The 22,500-nt window shown below is 35.6% G+C and overlaps 1 protein-coding gene across 1 annotated transcript in view; it reads left to right on the forward strand.

Moving 5' to 3' along the window:
* Nucleotides 1-22,500, forward strand: part of FOXP2 (forkhead box P2) — a 544,046-nt gene that overhangs the window by 517,252 nt on the left and 4,294 nt on the right. Inside the window, exon 19 of the mRNA XM_035020960.1 lies at nucleotides 129-292. Coding sequence (XP_034876851.1) covers nucleotides 129-292 — 164 coding nt within the window. The remainder of the gene's footprint in view (nucleotides 1-128; nucleotides 293-22,500) is intronic.

Raw genomic sequence — 22,500 nt, forward strand, 5'->3', positions numbered from 1 at the left:
ACATTTTCTTTGAATGCTTCTAAAACATCCACACTGTGATCCGAACCCACTCAAAACAAGATCTGTCTCTAAAGAAATATTTTAAAGGGCATTTCCGAAGTTGTTTTACACCTTCTTCATTTCACTAGGCTGCCTTGGCAGAGAGCAGTTTACCTTTGCTTAGTAATCCGGGACTGATCAATAACGCGTCCAGTGGCCTGCTGCAGGCTGTCCACGAAGACCTCAATGGCTCCCTGGACCACATCGACAGCAACGGGAACAGTAGTCCGGGCTGCTCACCGCAGCCGCACATGTAAGTGGGTTAGCAGGCCCAGCGACGGGAAGGGCCCGTGCGCATATGCTTCTAACATTTGGTATTCTTCTGAAGTTTCTAGTGGTATGTAAGTCCAAAATACAATTTTAAGTGGAGTTAAATTGCCCCGTGTTTGTGATACGAGAAAGTGTATCAAAGTCAGTTTTAATGCATCTTGTAGATTCTCTCCAGTGTCCCATAATTACTGTACCAGCAGGCTTCTACAAATTCTTAGTACTACTAACATTCTCTTGGGGGTAGAGCAGTGTCTAAGATGAGTCTACATCTTAGGGGTCATTATCACAGTTTGGTTTGTATGGTGCAATAAAAATATTCATGATGGAATAAGTTGTAAATTTTACTACTATTACAGGTCTCTAAACCATTTATGAACTGTAGTCAAGATATTGCCCGTTTTTATAAACCGTAAAATGCAAAGTTTAACTGTTACCCACAGTTTACATAGAAGCTAGTAAAGTGTAACTTTTTGCCTGTCTTATAAATCAGTGTAATTACATATTCAACTTTAATTACTGGTGCGTCTGTATTGGCAAGGTTTATATGTTATATTTTATGCAAGACTACGATTCCTATTAATATTTAGCAGCTAACTATATCATTAATTACTCTAAAATCTTTCCCCTACCATCTTTTTAATGGAGCTGAGAGAGTAGATGTATTAAAAATTGATGTATTGTGGATTTCAGAAATGTGTATGACACTTTAAAAAATGCCTGGCCTTGTTCAATAGGCCAAGCATATCAGTTTCTTGTTTACTAAAAAGTATTGACCCTGGTAGAACTTAGAATGCAGGGGGAAAAAATTATAATCTGAATAATGAAGCATATATACCAGCCATCCAGTTGTTAGGATGAGTCGACACTTTATGTCCATACTTCCTGGAGTTAAACATCATATACTTCTAATTTCAAGTTATTGAGGTAAGAATAGTACCTTCTCTCATTTTTATATTTTCTTCCCCATCTCTGCATTAAAGATCTAGTCAAAGACCTGAATGAGAAATGTGGTCTTTATATGTGCCTATTTCCATCTGACCTTTCCTAGGATATTATTTTTGTTGACTTTTTAAACATCTTATTCTATTCGACATATTAATGTCTTTAAGATCATGCACCTAATTGCTTTATAGCACTTTTACTCTATCACCTTTGCAAAAAAACACACCGTGAACATTAATGTGTTTTATCAGGTTCCAAACCATTACTTTTTCAAAATGGAAAAATTTGTCTTTTGGAAGTGTCTTTAGATGTATTAAATAATACAAAAGAAGTAATAAAACTGGAAGTAGAAAGAACATGAATATATGCTCTTGAGAGTAGCAATACTCTAAAACAAGGAAAGTGAGCAATCAGACAAAAGTTTTTATACCTCTGCTTTCTCCTATCAGCCAGGCAGTGGGTAGCTTGAGACCTTTTACTTTCAGCCCCGTGTTTGTGCTCGCTCTCTGTGTAAAATGCTAAAATAATAAAACTTTAAAGAGCAAACAAGAGTCAGATCCTGTTTTCCCCCTTTTAAAAAAGACCTATTTCAGAAAAATGGAGGACATTCATAATGAAAGTGTTTGAGCTGCGGGTGTAACTCCCTGTGTTAGTATGTGGTGGATAGTGATGGTTGTTTACCATACAGAGAGGGTATGGAGCGAAGTGTTTTCTTAAGTGTTAAGTGTCCAGTGATAAGAATATTAAAATAAAAAATTAATGATTCAGTCAAATCATTTGTTAAACATTATATTTTACAACCTGAGATAATAATGGGGCTAAATGATGGTATTGCCAGGTTAGTTGTACTTTCTCATTTGGCAATTGCTATTTTAGATTCTTCATTTTATTATTAATTTAGTTCAGTTAAATGTGAAATACATCAGTGAAAAGATAGGATGTGTAAAATAATATATAAAAATTATAGATTTAATGCCTGATGGGTTTATAAAACTAAAATGTTTGTGGTCAACCTGTCGTACGTTTTCTGCGCTTATGAATTAGTGCATGTGAAAAATATTTATGTGTATTTTCCATAGAGAGATATAAGGGAAGCTTCCCTTGGCTTATTGCAAGTAGATTTCCAATAAGCCAAGGGGAAAAAATTAGAGGAAGACCAAATCGGATCTTTTCCTAAGTTATACAAATTACAATCAAAATTTTAATTATCTTGCAAAATATTGAATTGTCATTCATTCTTTGAATCTGTTTCTGCTGTCATTAACTTTTTGTATATTAGACATCAAATATTACTGATGGAATGTCATTTCAGTATTCTGTGTCTTCATCTTTATAGAGTGTTAATATGCTCGTACTTAAAGAATGTTAAGCATTTTATGTACATTATGAGGCAAAGGAAAAATATTATCTGATTCTCTCAATCAAAATTGGGCTGCATATAATTAAATGTACTTCAGAGTACTTTGAAAATTAAACAGAAGTGAAATAATTGTTAGAGAACATTTAAACTGCATGCGTTATGTGCCCTGAAATGAAGCCATGGTCCTTGTTGTTTTGGAGGAGAGTAGTTACACTCACGGAAGAGTGAAGGAGAGGCAGAAAGGCCTACTGCTTCCGGTATGTGGGCTCTAGTGACCATTGGTAGGGGTTCCAATCCCAGAGTTAGCACTTAGTAGCTGAGTAGGATTCATTTCTTTCCTCAGTTTTCTCAATTGAAAATGAAGTAAGTAATAATAATATCTACCTCATAAGATCCTTTCTTAAAAAAAAAAAAGATTTAAGATTTTACTCATTTATTTGACAGAGAGACATAGCGAGAGCAGGAACACAAGCAGGGTGAGTGGGAGAGGGAGAAGCAGGCTTCCCACCGAGCAGGGAGCCCGATGCGGGGCTTAATCCCAGGACCCCAGGATCATGACCTGAGCCAAAGGCAGGCATTTAATGACTGAGCCACCCAGGCGCCCCTACCTCATAAGATTATTTCAGATGAAATGAGTGCCTGGAAGATAATAATTCCTCCCCATGTCCCTCACAGTGCTGTGTACACAGTTATATTACATCTTGTCATACCTCATTGTTACTCTAAATGAAACTAAAAACAATACTAAGATATTTCACATCTTAATGCCTTTCTTAAGGCATTCCATAAATGTGTAGTTAGTTTCCTTGGCCATCCCTTTGCTTTTCCTCTCACCCCCTTATAATTCATGAAGTAAGCCAATCCACAGAAGGAAACAATACAAGACAGAAATTTATGGTCGGGAGCAGGTTACTCAGAGTCAGCAGAATAAGAGATTTTTGAGGAAAACAAAAAAGATGTTATCCGAGGTTACAGATAATTAACAATTATAACAATGAATAATACCAACCCAGAACAGGAGCTCATGATATATGCCTAGAAAACACTGAGTATTAGGTTTGATAGGAACTTAGAATATAAAAAAATAGACTTTAGAATATATGAAGTGGTGGAAATAGACTGGTGAGTGTCTTAAATATCAAGCTGCAGTGTTTGTCTCTGTCGGTATGAAGCCTGGTGATGTTATGAGCTTGAGTTTCACACTGTCAGAGCTGTGCTTTAGGAAGAGTAATCTGGAAGTGGGCTGAATGAAACTCACAAATGGTATGATATTCAGGAGTTGGGAGAGACTACAGAGCAGAAGAGAGATAGAGACTGAGAGCAGAAGATTGATTCTTGTGGTAGGTAGTACCTGACCTAAGTACAAGACTGGGCATGGAGAGCAAGGAGTCAATTCAAGAAGTTTTATGGAAAAAAAGACCAGACAAGACAACCCACTGAATGCTGGGGACAAAGAGGAAAATTAGGCAAAATCATAGCAACTTTGGAAGCTCACAAAGAGAAATAGAAGTCACAAGAGGACAGGCTCAAGACGGAAGATGATGTGTTCACAATTTTACTTGTTGAATCCAAGAACATTAAGTGTCCTTAGATTCAGGAAATGGAACTTTGTTTGTTTAGTCTTTACTCAATTCCAAAATGGTAAAATCCAAATCCAAGTGGTAACATTGTAGAATATAGATGTCTTCCTGGGATTGGTAGAGATGTTTTGAAGCTTTAGAAGAGTGGAATAGCTATGGGTTAATGCTTCTTACAAATTATTTTTGGAGAACAGGAGATGTCAGATTATCATCCACATTCTGCAATTTGATGCTCCGTATTTAACACTTTCTCTTCATTCCAAGTTTTACTCTTAGAATGCCCTGAATGAAGGCTTTTGCCAAACTAGTGCATTCATTTTGCCTTCACTGCTTGCCTTTCTGCCTTTTCCTTTTCCATCTTTTCATCCTCTTTCTCTCACCTAAATCCTACTTTTCCTTAAGAGCTTGGTCCTATTTTCCCAGGAAGCTCTCCCCAGAAACTGTGCTTTCAGGACCCACACTTTGTTCCACACTCCGGAGAGCTTACTCCCTGTACATTGTCTGCAACTAACACAGCCTGTGTCTGAGCACGTGCGCACTCATACCTACTGCATGCTCACTTTGTAGACGTCCCCAGCTAAAGGACAGAAACTCTGTTTTAGACGTATTATAGTACCATACAAAGTAAGTAGTCAGTAACCATATGATGTGAGATAATGACTGTGGGAGATGAATTTATTTGAAATGGTGTGACTCCATGAAGTAATCCCTACAAGAGGAAAATCCAGGATTCTCTTAGAACCCTGAGGAAGAAGGGAGAACAAGGGATTTTTAGGAAGAAGAGATAACTAAATATAATGTTCATCTTTATGTGGGAGCTAATTGATCTTTCTAAATATTGGTAGAGTACACTTGTGAAGTTTTATTTTTTAATTTTAATTATTTGTTTATATGTATTTTATAACTGTTCAAATTTATCTGAATAGTAAGTAGCAAGCCCCTTCACCTCATTCGTGATTATCTTCCCAGACCTTGTTAAATTTTATTTATCTTGTTGAAGGTGAATTAAAAAGAAAAAAATTTACTGAAATTAATGCATTATTAATCAAATTGAGTGTTTAAGGGGATTTTAGCAAAAATTAGGAAAGGTTAAAGCCAGGTGGAACAATGTAGATTCTATATACTAAGCTTTTTACATTTGTTTTGAGTCTTTTCAATCAAATAGATTCTTAAAATCTTTATTTTCTACTGCTGTCAAAAGAGTTCTAGAGCCATCATGGTCTGAACAATGTAAAGAAAACTTCCCTTCAGAGTCTGAGCTGTGGGGCACCAGTGGCTCAGTCAGTTAAGAATCCACCTCTTGGGGGGCGCCTGGGTGGCCCAGTCATCAAGCATCTGCCTTCGGCTCAGGTCATGATCCCAGGGTCCTGGGATCGAGTCCCGCATCAGGCTCCCTGCTCTACAGGAAGCTTGCTTCTCCCTCTCCCACTCCCCCTGCTTGTGTTCCTGCTCTCGCTATCTCTCTCTCTCTCTCTCTCTCTCTCTGTCAAATAAATGAATAAAATCTTAAAAAAAAAAAATCCGCGTATTGATTTTGGCTCAGGTCATGATCTCAGGGTTGTGAGAGATAGAGCCTAGTATCAGGCTCTGTGCTGGCTGTGGAGCCACTTAAGGTTCTCTCTCTCCATCTGCCCTTCCCCACCTCTTCCTTTCTCTAGCTCATTCTAAAAAGAAAAAAAAAAAAAAGAATCTGAGTTGTGTATCATTACAATTTTAGGATACTCTTCCCTTATGCACCTCAATGCCAATATTCCCTGCTTATTGACTTCTGAGAGTTCTATAGAATATGGATAAAATTAATTTAGATTCCTATTTTATATCAATATTTGCCTCTTAAAAAGACTACTTACAGAGGATTGATGCTGTGTTCAAGTGGAAATAATTTGAACTTGATCTCTTCTCCAATGTGTTAAACTTGACTGAAAAGACAAGAAAACATTTAGAGCAGAGCTGGAAGGTGAACTCATACTGATAGAATCAATCCATTTCCTGTCTCCTTGCAAACCTGAAGCAAAAAGAGAAGTTTACTGATATACCTACCATATTTAGTTCAACTTGGTTGTTTCTTTTTTTTACTAATCAGTTGTTTCTCCTCGCTCTCAGTAAGTTGGCTCAGATTTGCCTTTCTTCTCTTGAAAAATGTTAAATGAGATCCCTATTTTTATATTTTCAAATTTTGTTTCTAGAGATCAAAATCAGTGCTCCTCCTGAACCGGTTTTGTATTGAGGGCTTTAGGCACAAAGCCCTCCATTGTCATGTCATTCCCCTTTCTGATTATTAGAGTCTCCTACTGTTGAGTTTTCAGATCATTTCCTACATGTCATTCCTGAATCCTCTTAGCCCCTATGTCATTTCAAATTTCTACTTGCTAATATTCTATATTAGTTGCAGGTGATTATTATATTTTCTCCTTCTTATTAAAGCAAATATTTGAAGTTTGAGAGTTAATAATCTTCTATATAGAACCAGAATGTTAATATGGTTCATATAAGACTGGAAAATAAATTTGTTTTGTCCTTAGAAGCCAAAACTCTAGAGTAAGGAAATCAAAAGCTGAGGCATCATATAAAAGGAGTAGTGTAGTATTATTTCAGGACTGCAATGGGGATCCCATTAATCTTTTTGATTGAGATGTTGAACACATATTCTATGTGCCCCAGTACTTTCTATACCTCGCATGTCCCAGTCCTCTTTACAACATGCTTCTCGAGAACCTCAGTTGTTGTATCATTCCAATGCTAAACTTTAACCTGTCCTGGCAAGAATATTTTGCAACCAAAGACAGCTAAAAGGGACCTCCAGACTCCCATTTTGTAAAACAATATTGAAAATCTAATATCAATCGTGAATTGTTATGAAGTATAATGAAGATATTCAAATATATACTATTGCCTTTCTTCCTTCTATTCTCTTTGGCTACCTTAAAATTTAAATTGCTCTTCGTAGGCACGTGTAGAATTTGCAGACCCTACCCCTTTAGTTGGTGTTATTTTATATAAAATCCCTACAGACCTTAGATCTCTCTGTGGACAAAAGCATTTAAAATTGGAGTGGCTCTGTATTTCAGAGGAAAGCAGTTGAAAGTGACTGACAACTTGAGCAAGTAGAATGCTCCCTCTCATTGTTTTCATGCCTGTTAAGCCCATACTATTTTTAATGATATTTTGGATCATTAAGAGGCATTATGAAGCTCTAAACATAAAAGCTTTTTTTCCGCCTTGCTTTACATATGTTTTTGCTGATTTTCTAATTCACAACTTTTCAGTCACCTTTAGTTTTTGGGTTTTTTTTTTTTTTTTTGGTCCTAACATTTCTGGGTCTCATAATTTTCATTCTGATTTAATTCCATTTTTATTTAATCTCTGAACTTTTCATTAACTTTGCTAGTTAGCTTTGAGATTTCTTTCCAAAGTGATTGTACAGAATGTATGATTATGCCAGCTCTTTATCATCTCGTCTTTTTTTTTTTTTTCAAGTGCTACAAGTGTGGCTCAGTGGATGCTGTTCTTTTTTACATTATTCCGGTCCCCATATGTGGCACTTACAACTCATTCTAGTTCCTCTTAATAAAAAGATCCTCCCAGAGGTACAGTGCCTTCAGCTAAAAGGTGTTGTATCCCTACCGTGCCAATTGTGGAAATTTATGGGTTCCTATAGGGTTTTGAAGGATTTTTATAGAACTCTACAGATGATATCTGACATCCATGGTATGAATCCCCACCATTTAGGCAAAGTGTGTCAGAAAACTTTTAGCTGACAGCATTGTAGCTTACTGCTTCTGTTTCATATCTAAAGAAGATACTTTGTTAGAAGGTACATCTTCATTTGCACTAACACTAGTTGAGCCTTAGAAATTTCCTTTCTCTAAGGGTCAAAATGTCATTGACTGAATTGCTAAAAAATGAATATTGCTATTCAGTATTAATTTCTTCCTACTTCTACTACCAGGGAAAAAGGAAATTTTTTACATACCCATATGGTATTTTAACTTCAGCTTTTGACCTCGGGCTTGGGAAGTAGATGTATATTTGGTGACTATAGGCATTTTATGACTAAAGGTGTTTATCGTGTAAAGTCAACTATCATTTCAGAATATTACTTAATGTGAAGTTGCTTTCAATGGTAAAAAATTATATTTTAATATATGTTAAAATTATATGTATTTTAACTACTTCGGCAGAATTTAAAATTGATCATTAACATAAGTACCACAATATACTTGAATAGTGTGGTACCAAAAAATACAGTTTAAAACATTATCTCAGGATTTCTACCTTCCATATGCAGTTTTCATCATTAGGATAGAATTCAAGAATTTGTATAAGCAACAGATGACCAAATAGTTTAATATAGCTAGTGGAAACTAACGTTCTTCAGTTTGTTCAACATTATCTTAATCTCTGAAGACTAAAAATGGAGTAGCATCATCAAAACAGTTAAAAGTCAGGAGCAAAAGTATTCATTGGTCACACAACGTTACCTTACTATAGAAAAATTTACATTCGCAACATTAAATCTAAGATCCTTTGGCTAATAGCAGGTCAAAAAAAGGACAAAATGTATTAGATTTAGAATAAGAGGTAAATATTGGTTTTACTCCCGATTTCAATCTCATGTTTAGAACTAACAGAGCATAATTTAGCATAAGTTCAGGAGAAAACTGAACATCGAGTCAGTCCCCAGTTTAATTTGAGCAAAGGAATAGTTTCAGCAGAGCAACTGGTCTCCCAGATTTGACAGACCTAATGGCATGAACCATACAACTGTAATCCTGGTGGAGAGCCATCTCTGTAAAAATATCCGGGAGGTAGCTCCAGCAAGAGCTAGCAGTGGATGGGCAGTATCCCATCAGGCCATTTGGCAAAGGGAGATAGACAGCCGTCCAGAAAAACGGGTGAGCCACATCAGGAAGAGCTAGCCACAGCCAGAGGACCCAGTTATAGGACTTTGAGGGCAAGGTCTTCAAGGACCCAGAACCCAAGTTATCAAAGAGGGAATTGGAGCCGAACAGGGACATACGTTTTTTTTACCCTCATACCCATCCTGACAGTTTTGACTGAAACTTAGTCCAAGAAACAAGGCAAAAACACAAGTCTTAGATCAATGATTTAAAGGAGTTCTGGAGCAGCCCCAAAGCTGACTTAGTGGCTGAGTGTCAAGATATAATTTAGACTTTTTTTTTATTTCGCTGGCCAGCAGATTAGAAATGTAAAGGTCCTTAGCTCCATAGCCAGATGTTTGTTGAAAGTTTCCATTTATGAAACACAAAATGGAATAGTACCAATTGTATCTCAACAGGCAACTAGTGTGATTCTGAGATTGGGCAAAATCTATTTGTGCTCATCAAGGATCAAAGTAATTACATCTGTATTTTCATTTTATTACAGCTGTTTGGGTCACATCTATTACTGTTATCAATCAAGGAGAATGATAAGTCATAATGAATTTTGTTGTTATGTTTTTTCAAGAGCACTGCAGCAAAACTATCTGAAATCATTTGGGAGTGAGCCTTCAAATCATGTAAAATCCAGTTTCTTTAAACAATGTTGCATAAATTTGAATAAATTTCAATATACTACTGAAGGTAAGGGCAAGAAATCTTAGAGAAATTTTGATATACATATATATGCATGCAATTTATAAAATTATGTTTTATTAACCTTAATCCACCTTTTTGTTATATTTCTTAGAACTTCTATTGACTTTAAATGGAACTTTGGAACTCCATCTCGGGGTCAGACCTATTGGGATGTAGGATAGAATTATAAACTGTATCCTTAAGACTGGCAATGTATCTTAGAAGAAAAACTTTTATTATAATCATCTGGAAATAATATTCCTTTGCAGTCAAACACTAAATGGCTGTGGTTTTTTAGGTGACAGATTAAGGGAGATATAAGATTTATTAAATATATTAGGATTAAAGTTGTATTCTGACCTTAAGATGAAAAATTAAAATTTATTTGTCTGTTTATCTTTAGCTGAGGCAAAAAGGTATAGGGAATTGAGTAGGGCATTTTCTAATTATATTCTGAATAAAAGAAACAATACAAGGTATATATGGAGTGAGGAATCATTTGTTCACTTCACTCCAATTTTTCTATCCCCCTCTTAAGGGATACACATTTCTGGGAGGAGGAATATTTTTCTTTTCATCAAGAGATAAGCAGAATTTTTATCCATTGAAATGGGGTAATACTGGAGTAGTAGTTCTGAGTACTGTTCTAATGACAGCTATGTGTAGATCCTTTCAAATCAAAATAAAGATAATTCAGTCAACGGTAAATTTTTGTGATAAATGTTATTTTAGTTTACAAAAGAGAGAATCTTGAAAAATAATAAACTGGAAAAAAATTGAGACATACTAATAAAGATCTGTTTTATAATTCCTTAATTAATAGTGAATTTATCATGTCCAGTTGTTTTAATTATATGGACTTCTTACTGACTTTTGTAAATAAGAGAATTAAATATTTCTCTAATATGTGCTTAATTTAGAATATAAAATCTATATTTTACTGGAAGAAGGCAGCATTATCATTTCAAATGAATAAGATCTTAAGTAAAATTAAGTAAACAATTTCTTAACGACAGTGTAGCTTCGTGATTTAATTACTCACATTAGCCTAAGATCATCTCTCATTTTAAGAAGTACTAAGAAAATGTTCTTTTAAAAACAAACTTTTCCTTTTAAAACTTTAGTGTTATTTATTAGCTTATTTCTTTGATATATTAAACTAAAATACTTCCCACACAAAATATTACAAATGTTTAAGAGTTACTAATGTTTAAGAAACATGACTTGTTTCTCATTTCAACATGACTTTATACAAATGAAGATAACTAAACTTGTAATTTTTATAAGTCTACCCTTAAATTCCAAATATAATTATATCATTTCCTTGTGTATGTACTAGAAGGAAATGAGTAAAATTGAATTTCCCTAATCTCCATTTTTCATATGCTTTCTAAATGAACATCGATTATTTCACCAGTTTTCCTGTAAAACTTCTTCTTTGGGGGAAAAAACCCAACTTTTTAAAAATTACTTGTTTGATGTGATTGTCTCTACTGAGATATTAGTTAATAGTAAGTTAGCTACTCAAAAATAACAAAACCAAAAATTGAGTCTCATGAAACTACAACTTTCCATCTTAATAAAGGATTTGTGCTTCTGTTTTGAAATTCATTTTATATCTGCAAAACAAGGATATTTATGTAGTAAGCAGGAGGGCTGTGCCATTAGCAAATACAAACTAATTGAATCAAATTTTATTAAAGCACATATAAAATGGATAGTTAAAGTGCTAATCTTATACTTTGATTTTTTTTTATAATGCTTACCTACTAGTGGTTATCATTATTTTTTTTTTTAAAGATTTTATTTATTTATTTGACAGAGACACAGCGAGAGAGGGAACACAAGCAGGGGGAGTGGGAGAGGGAGAAGCAGGCTTCCCGCAGAGCAGGGAGCCTGACGCGGGGCTCCATCCCAGGACCCTGGGATTACGACCTGAGCCGAAGGCAGACGCTTAACGACTGAGCCACCCAGGCGCCCGAGTGGTTATCATTATTAATGCAACAGTTCTGTGCCAAGAACTAACTAGACTTGGTAGATAGTTAAAAGAAAATCCCATCTTATACAGGTATTTGCTTTTAATTAGAAAAATTTTGATGTTGTTTTGTGAAACAGTCAAATCCTGTGCAGATCAATGGACAGCATTAGTCTATAGCAATAATCAGTGTACACTGGAATTTCTCAATGTCATGAATCAACAATTAGGACATAATGATAAGTAAGAGATAAAGATTTTGTATGACTATAAATATTTTCTGTTGGACTTAGTCAGTGCATCCCATATAAGTTAAAGATATCCAAACTAAATCAAGTAGAAGTAAAGCATGGTTAAGGACTACAATTATTTCAATATATTCAGTATGTTTCTCAAAGTAACTGCAAATATAAGTTCATTTCACTGGATAAAGATTGCTATATTGGGTCAAATAAAATCAATTTCCATAGTAAAATTGAAGCATTAGGGCCCTAACACTATTTCTGAGAATAGGTTTTTTACTATTATCCTGGGAGTAACATTTTTTTGTAGTAAAGACCCATAGTCACTGATGGAAGCATGTTTTATCCATCTGGTGTGCTAGGGCAGGGGGAGAGGTTAAAAATATTCTTATAAGATTTTTAAAAGGTTTGTTATATCTCTTTGTAAAAAAAAGTTTATTACTCTTTTCGGTAGGTACACTGTATGAAATGTATTAAAGTTTTTCTGAAATAACTAGGATTACCTAAAGAAAAGATACAAGGGAATCTCTTATAATGAGCAAAACACAAAAACAATTTTAATCTACTCTTATATTTAGTTTTGACTTGTAAATGTTTGATAAAATTAACTTTACGTTTCCTGAAATTGCCTGTATTGAAGATATGATCCATTAATTGCAAATTTTTTTCACAGCATTTGTTGATATCTACCATAACATTTAAGACTTTAAGATTAAAGATTTTATCATTAGCTTCATGGTGTTAGTAAATATTGTATTTCTGAAAGGTTCAATCAAATTGACATTATGTCACTGAGTTTTTCTCATAAATAATGACACTGTAAATATTTTAATTGTGACATCTGATAATAGCTAAATAAGGACACTCGTTGATTCTGCAGTCTAACATCTATTTACTTAAATACATTTTGAATGTCTCAGTTTAAGAGAACTTTATTCACAGTACTTCCTTATTCTAAGAACAAAACAAAACCCACAAACAGGTTATCAGACCTTTTACTTAGTCTTGAGGAAGGAGCAAAAGAAGACAATTTACATTCCTTTAGGGAATATACTGTGTAACCACAGTCTAAAAAGATAAACTTCCCCATTATAATTTGACTCTTTGCTTTAGGGTGTAGGCGAACATTAACATTTCTTCTGCCTTTCATTGGTGCCTTGGGTACTAACAAATTTCACAACCGAAGAAGCAACACATTTCTTTAGGCACCGAATCAGTCTGTTAATGTAGTTAGTCCTCTGTGTTTTCGGGGTATACCACCACTGAGGGTAGGCTGTCAAACTGGAAGATTAGAGTATAAAAATCAGTTGCCACTTTGCATTTCCTTCTGCTAGAGGCTTGGTTGGTTGCATAGAACAGAGATGAGTTTCATTCATTTAAGTTGAACAGACATTTAATGAGCAACTATTATGTGCTAAAAACCTGGCAGATGGTCTGCATCCACAAAGAGGTAAAATTCGAATAGAGGGGTGGATATGCACACAGGTAGTATGAGAGACCAAGTAAAGGAAGGAAGAGCCCTACAACCAAATTGTAAATTCAAAGCCTTATGTGTAGGCACATGGAGGCTGAGAAAAGGCTTTGTGGGGGTTGTAGCTTTGAGTTAGGCTTAACAGGAAGTAGATTTTTAGGGTGAACTTCATGAAATTATTGCTATTCAACAGGTTTTGCTTGCAAAAACAGTAATCAGATTTTTCAACCTAATATTAAGCCAAGATGAGGAAAGAGAGGATAGGTGCAAAGGATTTGAGGATTACGAGCAAAGGTGACTGAGGTGTAAGTCATGGGTCTCCTTCAGAGAACAGGTAATAACTCCTCTGCCTGCCTAGAGGGGTATCCCTGCAGGATGAGACTGGACAGGGACTGGGAGCCCTATCTTACAATTCACTAGTCTCCAAGCTAATGGTAGGGTAGGGACATTTCAAAAATTCACCAATTATTTGGAGATTCTTAGCAAAACCCTCACAGATATATGTTACCTACTTTTAGAAAAAGGCTTACCTCCTTTTTTGTTGTTGTTACTAATCTCTGGAAATACTAGATTTTTTGGACTTGAGAAAGTAGCCATACTTTATGCCCTTTTCCTTCAATATTCCGTTTTAAAATACATTTTTCTTTTTTTTTTTAAGTTTTTGTTTAAATTCCAGTTAGTTAACATACAGTGTAAGATTACTTTCAGGTGTACAATTTAGTGATCAGCTCTTCCATACTACATCTGGTGCTCATCGCAACAAGTGCCCCATCACTTACTTAACCCATCTCCCCACCCACCTCCCCTCTGGTAACCATCAGTTTGTCCTCCATAGTTATGAGTCTGTTTCTTGGTTTGCGTTTCTCTCTCTTTTTTCCCCTTTGCTCATTTGTTTTGTTCCTTAAATTCTACATACGAGTGTGAAATCATACGGTATTGGTCTTTCTCTGACTGACTTACTGCACTTAGTGTAATACTCTCTAGCTTCATCCATGTCATTGCAAATGGCAAGATTTTATTCTTTCTTATGGCCGAGTAATATTCCATTGTACATACCTACCACTTCTTCTGTATCCATTCATCAGTCTGTGGACACTTGGGCTGTTTCCATAATTTGGCTAATGTAGATAATGCTGCTATAAACATTGGGGCGCGTGTATCCCTTCGAATTAGTATTTTTGTATTCTTTGGGTAAATATCTAGTAGTGCAATTGCTGGGTCATAGGATAGTTCTATTTTTAACTTTTTGAGGAACCTCCATATTGTTTTCCAGAGTGGCAACCCCAGTTTGCATCCCCACCAACAGTGTAAGAGGGTTCCCCTTTCTCTGCATCCTCACCAACACCTGTTACTTCTTGTATTGTTGATTTTAGCCATTCTGACAGGTGTGAGGTGATAACTCATTGTAGTTTTGATTTGTATTTTTTTGATAATGAGTGATATTAAGCATCTTTTTGTGTGTCTGTTGGCCATCTGGATGTCTTCTTTAGAGAAATGTCTGTTCATGTCTTCTGCTCATTTTTTATTTGGATTATTCATTTTTGGGGTGTTAAGTCTTACAAGTTCCTTATACATTTTGGATACTAATCCTTTATCAAATATGTCAAATATGTCATTTGCAAGTATCTTCTTGACTTTTAGTTTTATTGATTGTCTCCTTTGCTGTGCAGAAGCTTTTTATTTTGATGAAGCCTTTAAAATGACATAAGAACACAGACTAAAGATTAAAAATAAATCAAATTTCTTGATACCAAGTGTCAACAGCCTATGTGAGTTTTTGTGGTCATTGCTGCTATTGGCATCTTAATCACAAAGAGGACAATAGAGTTTTATTTACAATATCTTCCTGTCTTCCACTTTCTAGCATCCAAGCTTTGTGGGATCAACTTCTTCTCTTCTTTGAGCAATTAAAACAACAAATATAAAGATTCATCAAAATTGCATATGAGTTATGAACAATCATCATCTCTTTTAATTTTTAGAATTTTTCACATAGATTTAGACCCTTCTAGCTCCATGGTAGAGCTTATGAGGGAACTATTTCACATATGTATAAATTTAGGAGCAATGGATGCAAAGCCTTTTTACTCCATGACCTATAGCCTAAATTCTTCACTTCTCTCCACTGTTTCTAATCCCTCCACCTTAGCCCTGACCATCATTACCTTATTACACTGTTTTAGTGACCTCCTAGCTGGTAATCCTATGTCCAGTGTCCTACACTCAGTCTAGGCTTTGTAAGTTAATCCTCCAAAAACTCTTCTATCTTTTCACTGCCGGGCTTAGAAACCATCAATAGCCCTTCAGCTGGCAGAGAATAAATTTTAAACTCCATAAAATGCAACTCAAGGGCCCTTCACCATCTGACCTTGTTCTGCTTTCTAACATATTTCTTTATTACCAACCCTCCTTTCTTCATGGCCTCTGCACACATTCAGGGTTCCCACAACACATTTAAGATTATCCATTTTCCCCATTTCCACTCAGAAGGCTCTTTGCCTTGTCTCTGCATTATGAACATTTTCACATATTTTAAAGCCTACCTGAAATGACACCTCCCTCCTTCATAAAGCACTCACTGATTGCATTGCCAGGGTTTACCCTCCCCTCTTTCTTAACACTTTGTCGATCACATCCTGTCTGGTATCAAAGTTACTTGTGTATACATCGTACTTCTCTGCAGCACTGGAAACTCTATGAAAACCCTTGTCCCTATCAGCCCCTAGCCCAGTGGTTTGCACATCATGTCTATTGAATTGATTTCTTTTCACTTCTAACAAGAAGTAACTTTTATCCTTCTAGAAGTACTTCCGTTTCATTTATTGGCTTTGTACCTCTCTGTCAGGGAATAATAACAGACTTTCTGTCTCTCCAGCACTAAATACTTTTCCCCCAATTATCTAAAGAAATTCCAAATAGCATTCGAATTCTCCCAAGTGTAAATTATTTTAAATTAGGAGGTGGGTATGCCTTCTTTAAGCAAGAAATGTAAGTCCCTGCTTTTCTGTAGTAAATAGGATGTAGTGGACTAAACAGAGTAGCTGAATTATAAATCTTCTATTTTGTGAAAAGAAGAGCTTTTAAACCATTCACGATGAATTTCTAGATTCTGGTTGGAAAGCATATCCACTATTTACCAAGTGGATCATTTGCTTTAAAATCAAAGATAAACTTGCTTCCAAATCCACTTAAAGAAATGCAACATATTTATCAGGTTAAGAACTGCTAACGTTTACCTTCTGTCTGCATCCTTCTGTGCCAAAGGTTTGTCCTCCTTAGTCTGTACTAATACAGATGCCTGGCTTGTGTTAGGTGCCCAGTAAGTAAATAAATGGCTGGCAAAACCATCCAATCTGGACTTCGTAGACGCTGTCCTTAAGATATGTTAAACATAAGTCTCTTTATTGTCCTTTATTCAAGTCCTCATGAGGAAGACAATAAAAATCAGTGACTCTACTAGTTTTTTCTTTCTTTGTGTCCTTAAGTTAAAAATAAAAAATAAAGCTAAGTCTTTGATGTTTCAAATGTCTATCATCTGTTTTATTCCTGGAAAACTGATTTTGTTTGTTTGAAGTAGCTTCTACTTTACTTATTATTAAGGACGCAGTTTAATCTGTAAGACACCTCAAGTCATCACTGAAGGAAGCAGTGCATAAATTTCAAATTAGTGGGGGGAAGAATGGCATGATGAATATCCCAACCATCTTCAAACCCAGAAAGAGTTATCACCAGAATAGTCAAGGATTTCTCTCTTTTGTCCATCTGAGCTTTCTCTTACTTTGTTATCTTAAAAGAATTCCACTAAGAGTATACATGCTTTGAGATTCTTCTTAGAGGCAGATAATCTCTCCCAGCTGTTAATTCCTCCCATCTCACTTAATTGCTCCTTCTCTTAGTACACTTACGATGGGCCATCTTGTAGTTATTTGAGTACATATTTCTTCGATATTAGACCGAAAGTTCTTTCATAGATATTTAATGCCCCCACAGTGCCTTATATATAGAAGGTGCTCAATAAACTTTTGTTAAATTAATTATTGGCATTAAGAGATAATAGTTACATGTTATTGGCTTCTCCTGTCAAAGCAGAATTGATGCTCTTTACATTATTACAGACACAGGGGACTTGGCTTAATCCACAGCACAAAGGAATTTCGGGCAGAAAAAATTTCTTCTTAACAGGTGTACGTATATTGCTAGATCTCTGAGAATTTCCACTTTTTAGTCAACTTTGAGTTCATCTGTTGAAGGTTTCTCCAGCTAAACATATATAATCAGACTTCATAAGCCCTCCTGTGCACAGCACATGTGATGCAGGCGGGGACCATTCAATGCATGCATGTTAATGGTTTAGCAACAAGCTAATGATGAGGCCTGGGATGGATGACTGAGGAGAGTGGGTGTAGGAGCTCTATGTACAGAGCTTTGCAATGATGGCCCTTCTCCTTTGAAATTTGCTTTCCTCTGTTGATCTGAAAAGGATCCAAGATTTGGGGCACCTGGGGGGCATAGTTGGTTACGCATTCGACTCCTGATTCCAGCTCAGGTCATGATCTCAGGCTCAGGCTACTGAGCCCCGTGTCAGGCTCCACATTCAGCATGGAGTCTGCTCCTCCCTCTCCCTCTGCTCCTCACCCTGCTTGCACACTCACGCTCTCTCGCTCTCTGTCAAATAAATAAATAAAATCTTTAACAAATATTAAAAAATAAAAATGATCCGAGATACGACATGAGCTTTTGGCTTAGTGTTTTAGTGTTCAGGAAATTATTTGTAAATAATTCTTTGCAATAATTATAGGACTATGTTGTGTTATTTTGTTCCCTTGATTTTATTACCTTAAATGTACTTTTAAGGAAGGGCAGCTGTTATTAGGATTACTTTAATAACCCTTATGTCTGGCATCTGATATGTGGGGCACATATATCATTCTTTTATGACTTTTCTGATACAGTAATAAAAATCTCACTTTGGGAGAAGGGCTAAAATATTTTTAGAGCTAATTAAGCTCATACAGTGTTTAAAAATTAATTCATGTATTTATACCATATCTTTTCCCAAAAAAGTATTTAAGGTTGTCATTGTATCATGACTGTGTCTAACATTTATTGATCGCTTATGACCCAGGCACTGTGCCAACTGGTTTACATATATAAAAAATCCTTTAATCCTCATAAAAACTGTATAAAATAGGTACTTTCTTATTTCTCCTTTATGGGTAAAGAAAAGGAGATACAGAGACATTAAATAACTTCCCCAAGGTCACATAGCTAGGAAGTAAGGGAGCCAGGATTCAAACCCAAACGTTTTATCCTCAAAGCCCACTATATTATTAACCATTTAACCACTGCTGCATGACCATAGGTTATAAATGAGGTACCTACACTGTTTGGTATTACTTTTATGCTATGCTTATAAGATAATCAAAATACTAAGTACATAAAATTTGTTATATTAAATTACACCTGGATAATTAAAAACTGTAAAATAATTTCACTGGCGAAGGGGATACAGAGGGAAGAATTGGTGAGCACTGAGCAGAGAGGGTGTTTCTTTAAGAGGATTCCTGTATTTTATTTGAATTGTCAGAAATTTTTCTGGGGAGCATTTTTCCTAAAAGAATTCTTATCCTGTAGTGATGTTCACACATTAGGTACCTTAAAGAAGTGAACATTACAGAAATAGCTACCTTTTTTTTCCAGAAATAAATTAAATGAGGGACGCCTGGGTGGCTCAGTCAGTTAAGTGTCTGCCTTCAGCTCAGGTCATGATCTCAAGGTCCTGGGATCGAGTCCCGCATTGGACTCCTTCCTCAGTAGGGAGCCTGCTTCTTTCTCTGCCTGCCGCTCCCCCTGCTTGTGCTCTCTCTCTCTCTCTGACAAAGAAATAAATAAAATCTTTAAAAAAAAAAGAAATTAAAGGACCCTCATACCTGTAATGGGGGCAAGAAGGGAAAGATATTGCTAATGGCCACAGAAGGGACTAATTTCCCATTTGTCCTGCAATCCACCAAAGACATGTGGTCTCCTGGTGTTTGATTTCCCTTCAGTTGTCACACAACAGAATGAGTGGAAGCATGGAGCTCTCTGAGATCCAAAAATGAGAAACTTCATATGAGTAGTGGTAATCATGATCGAATTTTACTTTCATTGAAAAGGATTCCATCCATTTATAGGCATAGGTCCTGTAACTTTCAAGCAGTTTTGTTCTCAGAGATGCTTAACCCCTCTTCTTACTTTTTATTTCTTTCTTAGACATTAGATTGGTAGCAATCAGTATTTTAAAAATTGAGCATTAATAATTATTGGCTTTGATTTTACTTTATTTTAGTAAGTTAGCAGCCTAATACTGTAACCTTAAGGGAAAATTTTATTTCCATCTTTCCCAGGTCTCATACCTTGTTTGTGAACTAATTCTGGATGGAAAGGATTCCAAGAATACTTAATTACAGGAAGAAAGTTTTCCCTTTTCCTCTCTCTCTCTCTCTCTCTTTTTTAGTGGGCTCCACACCCAATGTGGGGCTTGAACTCATGACCCTGAGATCAAGAGTTGCATGTTCCATGGACTGAGCCAGCCAGGCATCCCAAAATTTTATCTTTTAGAAGTAGTGCAAATGAAACTCTTAGTGACTTCTTGGCACATCATTTATTTGTTCAACACGTATTTGCTAGGTACTTGCTTTGTGCATAGCTCTCCTGGTCTGTGAAGTTCATAGCCTCGTTGGCAAGACTTGGTACAGCCACCACTAGAAAGAGTTACAGTGCACCTGATTAAGGCAAAATGGGATAGCAGGAATAACAAGGTTCCAAGAAACATTCCAGAGGCCAGCATGTGCACTAGTCCTAGCTCTACCTATACTTACAACACTTGGAAAGTGACTTCGTTTCTAATCTATGCAATGGGAGCATTAAAAAAAATTATGTTTGATATAGTCTTAGGATTCAAAGATTCTGTAGTTTTGAGCATCAGAATGATTAACAAAAAAAAAAAAAAATGCTTTGTAGGGGCCAAGTGGGAGATCAGTGCAAACTGGATGGTCAAACAAAGTCTTTAGTAGATAAAAGTTGGTCTTTAAACAGTAGACAGGTTGTGAGTGGGTAAAACATGGAACTGAACGGAATTTCGGGTTCTGTGTACACACAGAGGTTTGAGGATGGTGCCTAGACAAAGTTAGCATGTAAAGTGACTTGGAGTAGGAACTAAGCATGATTTTTAAAGATGATATTTGGCGTCTGGAATAGAGGTTATTATTCAGAAATGGCTGTTGTTCATAGGTCAGTTGAGTCCTACCTACTGAGAATGACTGAGAGCTTTTGGCTTAATCCTATCTCATCCTCTGAGTCTCAGTTCACACAGATTTGTGTACAAGGCAGTGACATAATGAAATAAATACTCCTTGCATATTAAAATCCTTCAAAAATGCAATGGAATATACCTTCATAGCTATCCTTTTTCAGAAATTATCTCTTTATGTTTGTGTTTTAAAAATACATCGTGTTTGCTGTTCTTCTTTATCCAAAACTTGAGACTTTCCCACAGGTTCTTTATTCAATTAAAATCCAGCCCAGAAAAGTAAACCCCAAAGAATCGGATACTCATGATATGGCAGCACTCCAGCTGAGGGGCCAGTGAGAGTGGAGAAATGAATTCGGAAACAGAGTCAGAGTAGAGAGACCACTTAGGTCTTCTCAGCACCCTGATCATCAAGACACACCAACTACATAAGAGGTCACATCTTTGACTAAAATATAGGATGCCCAAAATAATATTAATTGACTTGAGGGTAATCCCATTGAACAGTACTAGATATCTGTGTGTATCCTGCCAGCTACTAAGTATCTGTTTAGAAATATTCAGCTATTTAAGCTTGAAAGTTTTGAATATTCATAGGTCATTTATGAGACCTAATTGGAAAAAGGTGCTATTATATTAACCTTAGAGTTTATTCTAATTATTTCCAGTACTTAGAGTTTAGCATTTACTAAAATGTTCTGAATCCCAGATTGAACCTGGAAAATCTAAAATTATAAATTCACCTTATAATGATTATTAAATCAAAACGTCATTTTTAATAAAAGTCATTAAACGAATATGAACTTTCACAAGTAATCTTATTAGAAGATTTCATTTGTATATTTTAGAAGGTACTTTGGGAATATTAACATTAGATTTAATAAGTGTTTAAAATTCTGGATGTGTCTTTGTGATACCATAATAACGAATTGGTTTATCAGTCATTCTACTCAACCTATTGGCTAGTTCAGTGAAACATTTAATCAAAGTAGTTGTTGAATTCATTTGGTAGATTTTTTTTTTTTAGTCAGAATAATTGGGTTTGTCTTTAAAATGATCCTCATAAACCGGTTTTATGATTTCAGGCTTTTACTCTCCTGAAATCATCTATGGGTACCCGCGAGCACGTATTATAATACATAGATTCCCCACTGTCACCTCCATGGTGCACCTTATCCTGATTGCATGTTTCTGATTTTCTAATCGACTATGTAACTATTCATTAGGAACAAATAGTTTATTCGTTGCATAAAAAAGTATTTACAAATTAGTCATATGCATATATTAGAAGCCCTACTTTTTGAATTTATATGTAATTCTTTAATAAATAACATCAGTTATTTCAAGGACTCCAATTTTATTTAATAATTTCTCATGCAGGACAATAAATAATACCTTGGAGACTTAAAACTACAGTGGTTTCCTTACATCAGTAGTACGGTGCTGTGGATTTAACACAACTTTGTACACACATAAAATGTAAGCCCAGTAACTTCAGATTCATTAAATACCAATGACAAACTCTCTTCTTGGCTTTTTATTTATCTTGGCTACAATATAATTTCATGATTTACCCCACAGAGTGCAATAATGGTCTTATAATGGCCACTTCCCATAGTCTCTAACCTACCCCTAGGGAGCAATCCATACTGAGAATGGAGAGATTAGAGCTGATAGAAGCTGGATACAGTAGAAATACCGGGGACATTTCAGTGTTCTTTGCCCATGCACGCAAAATGTGCGAACAGTTC

Source organism: Mirounga leonina, unplaced genomic scaffold (assembly GCF_011800145.1).
Source record: "Mirounga leonina isolate KUSES-001 unplaced genomic scaffold, KU_Mleo_1.0 Mir_174, whole genome shotgun sequence".
Taxonomy (NCBI): domain Eukaryota; kingdom Metazoa; phylum Chordata; class Mammalia; order Carnivora; family Phocidae; genus Mirounga; species Mirounga leonina.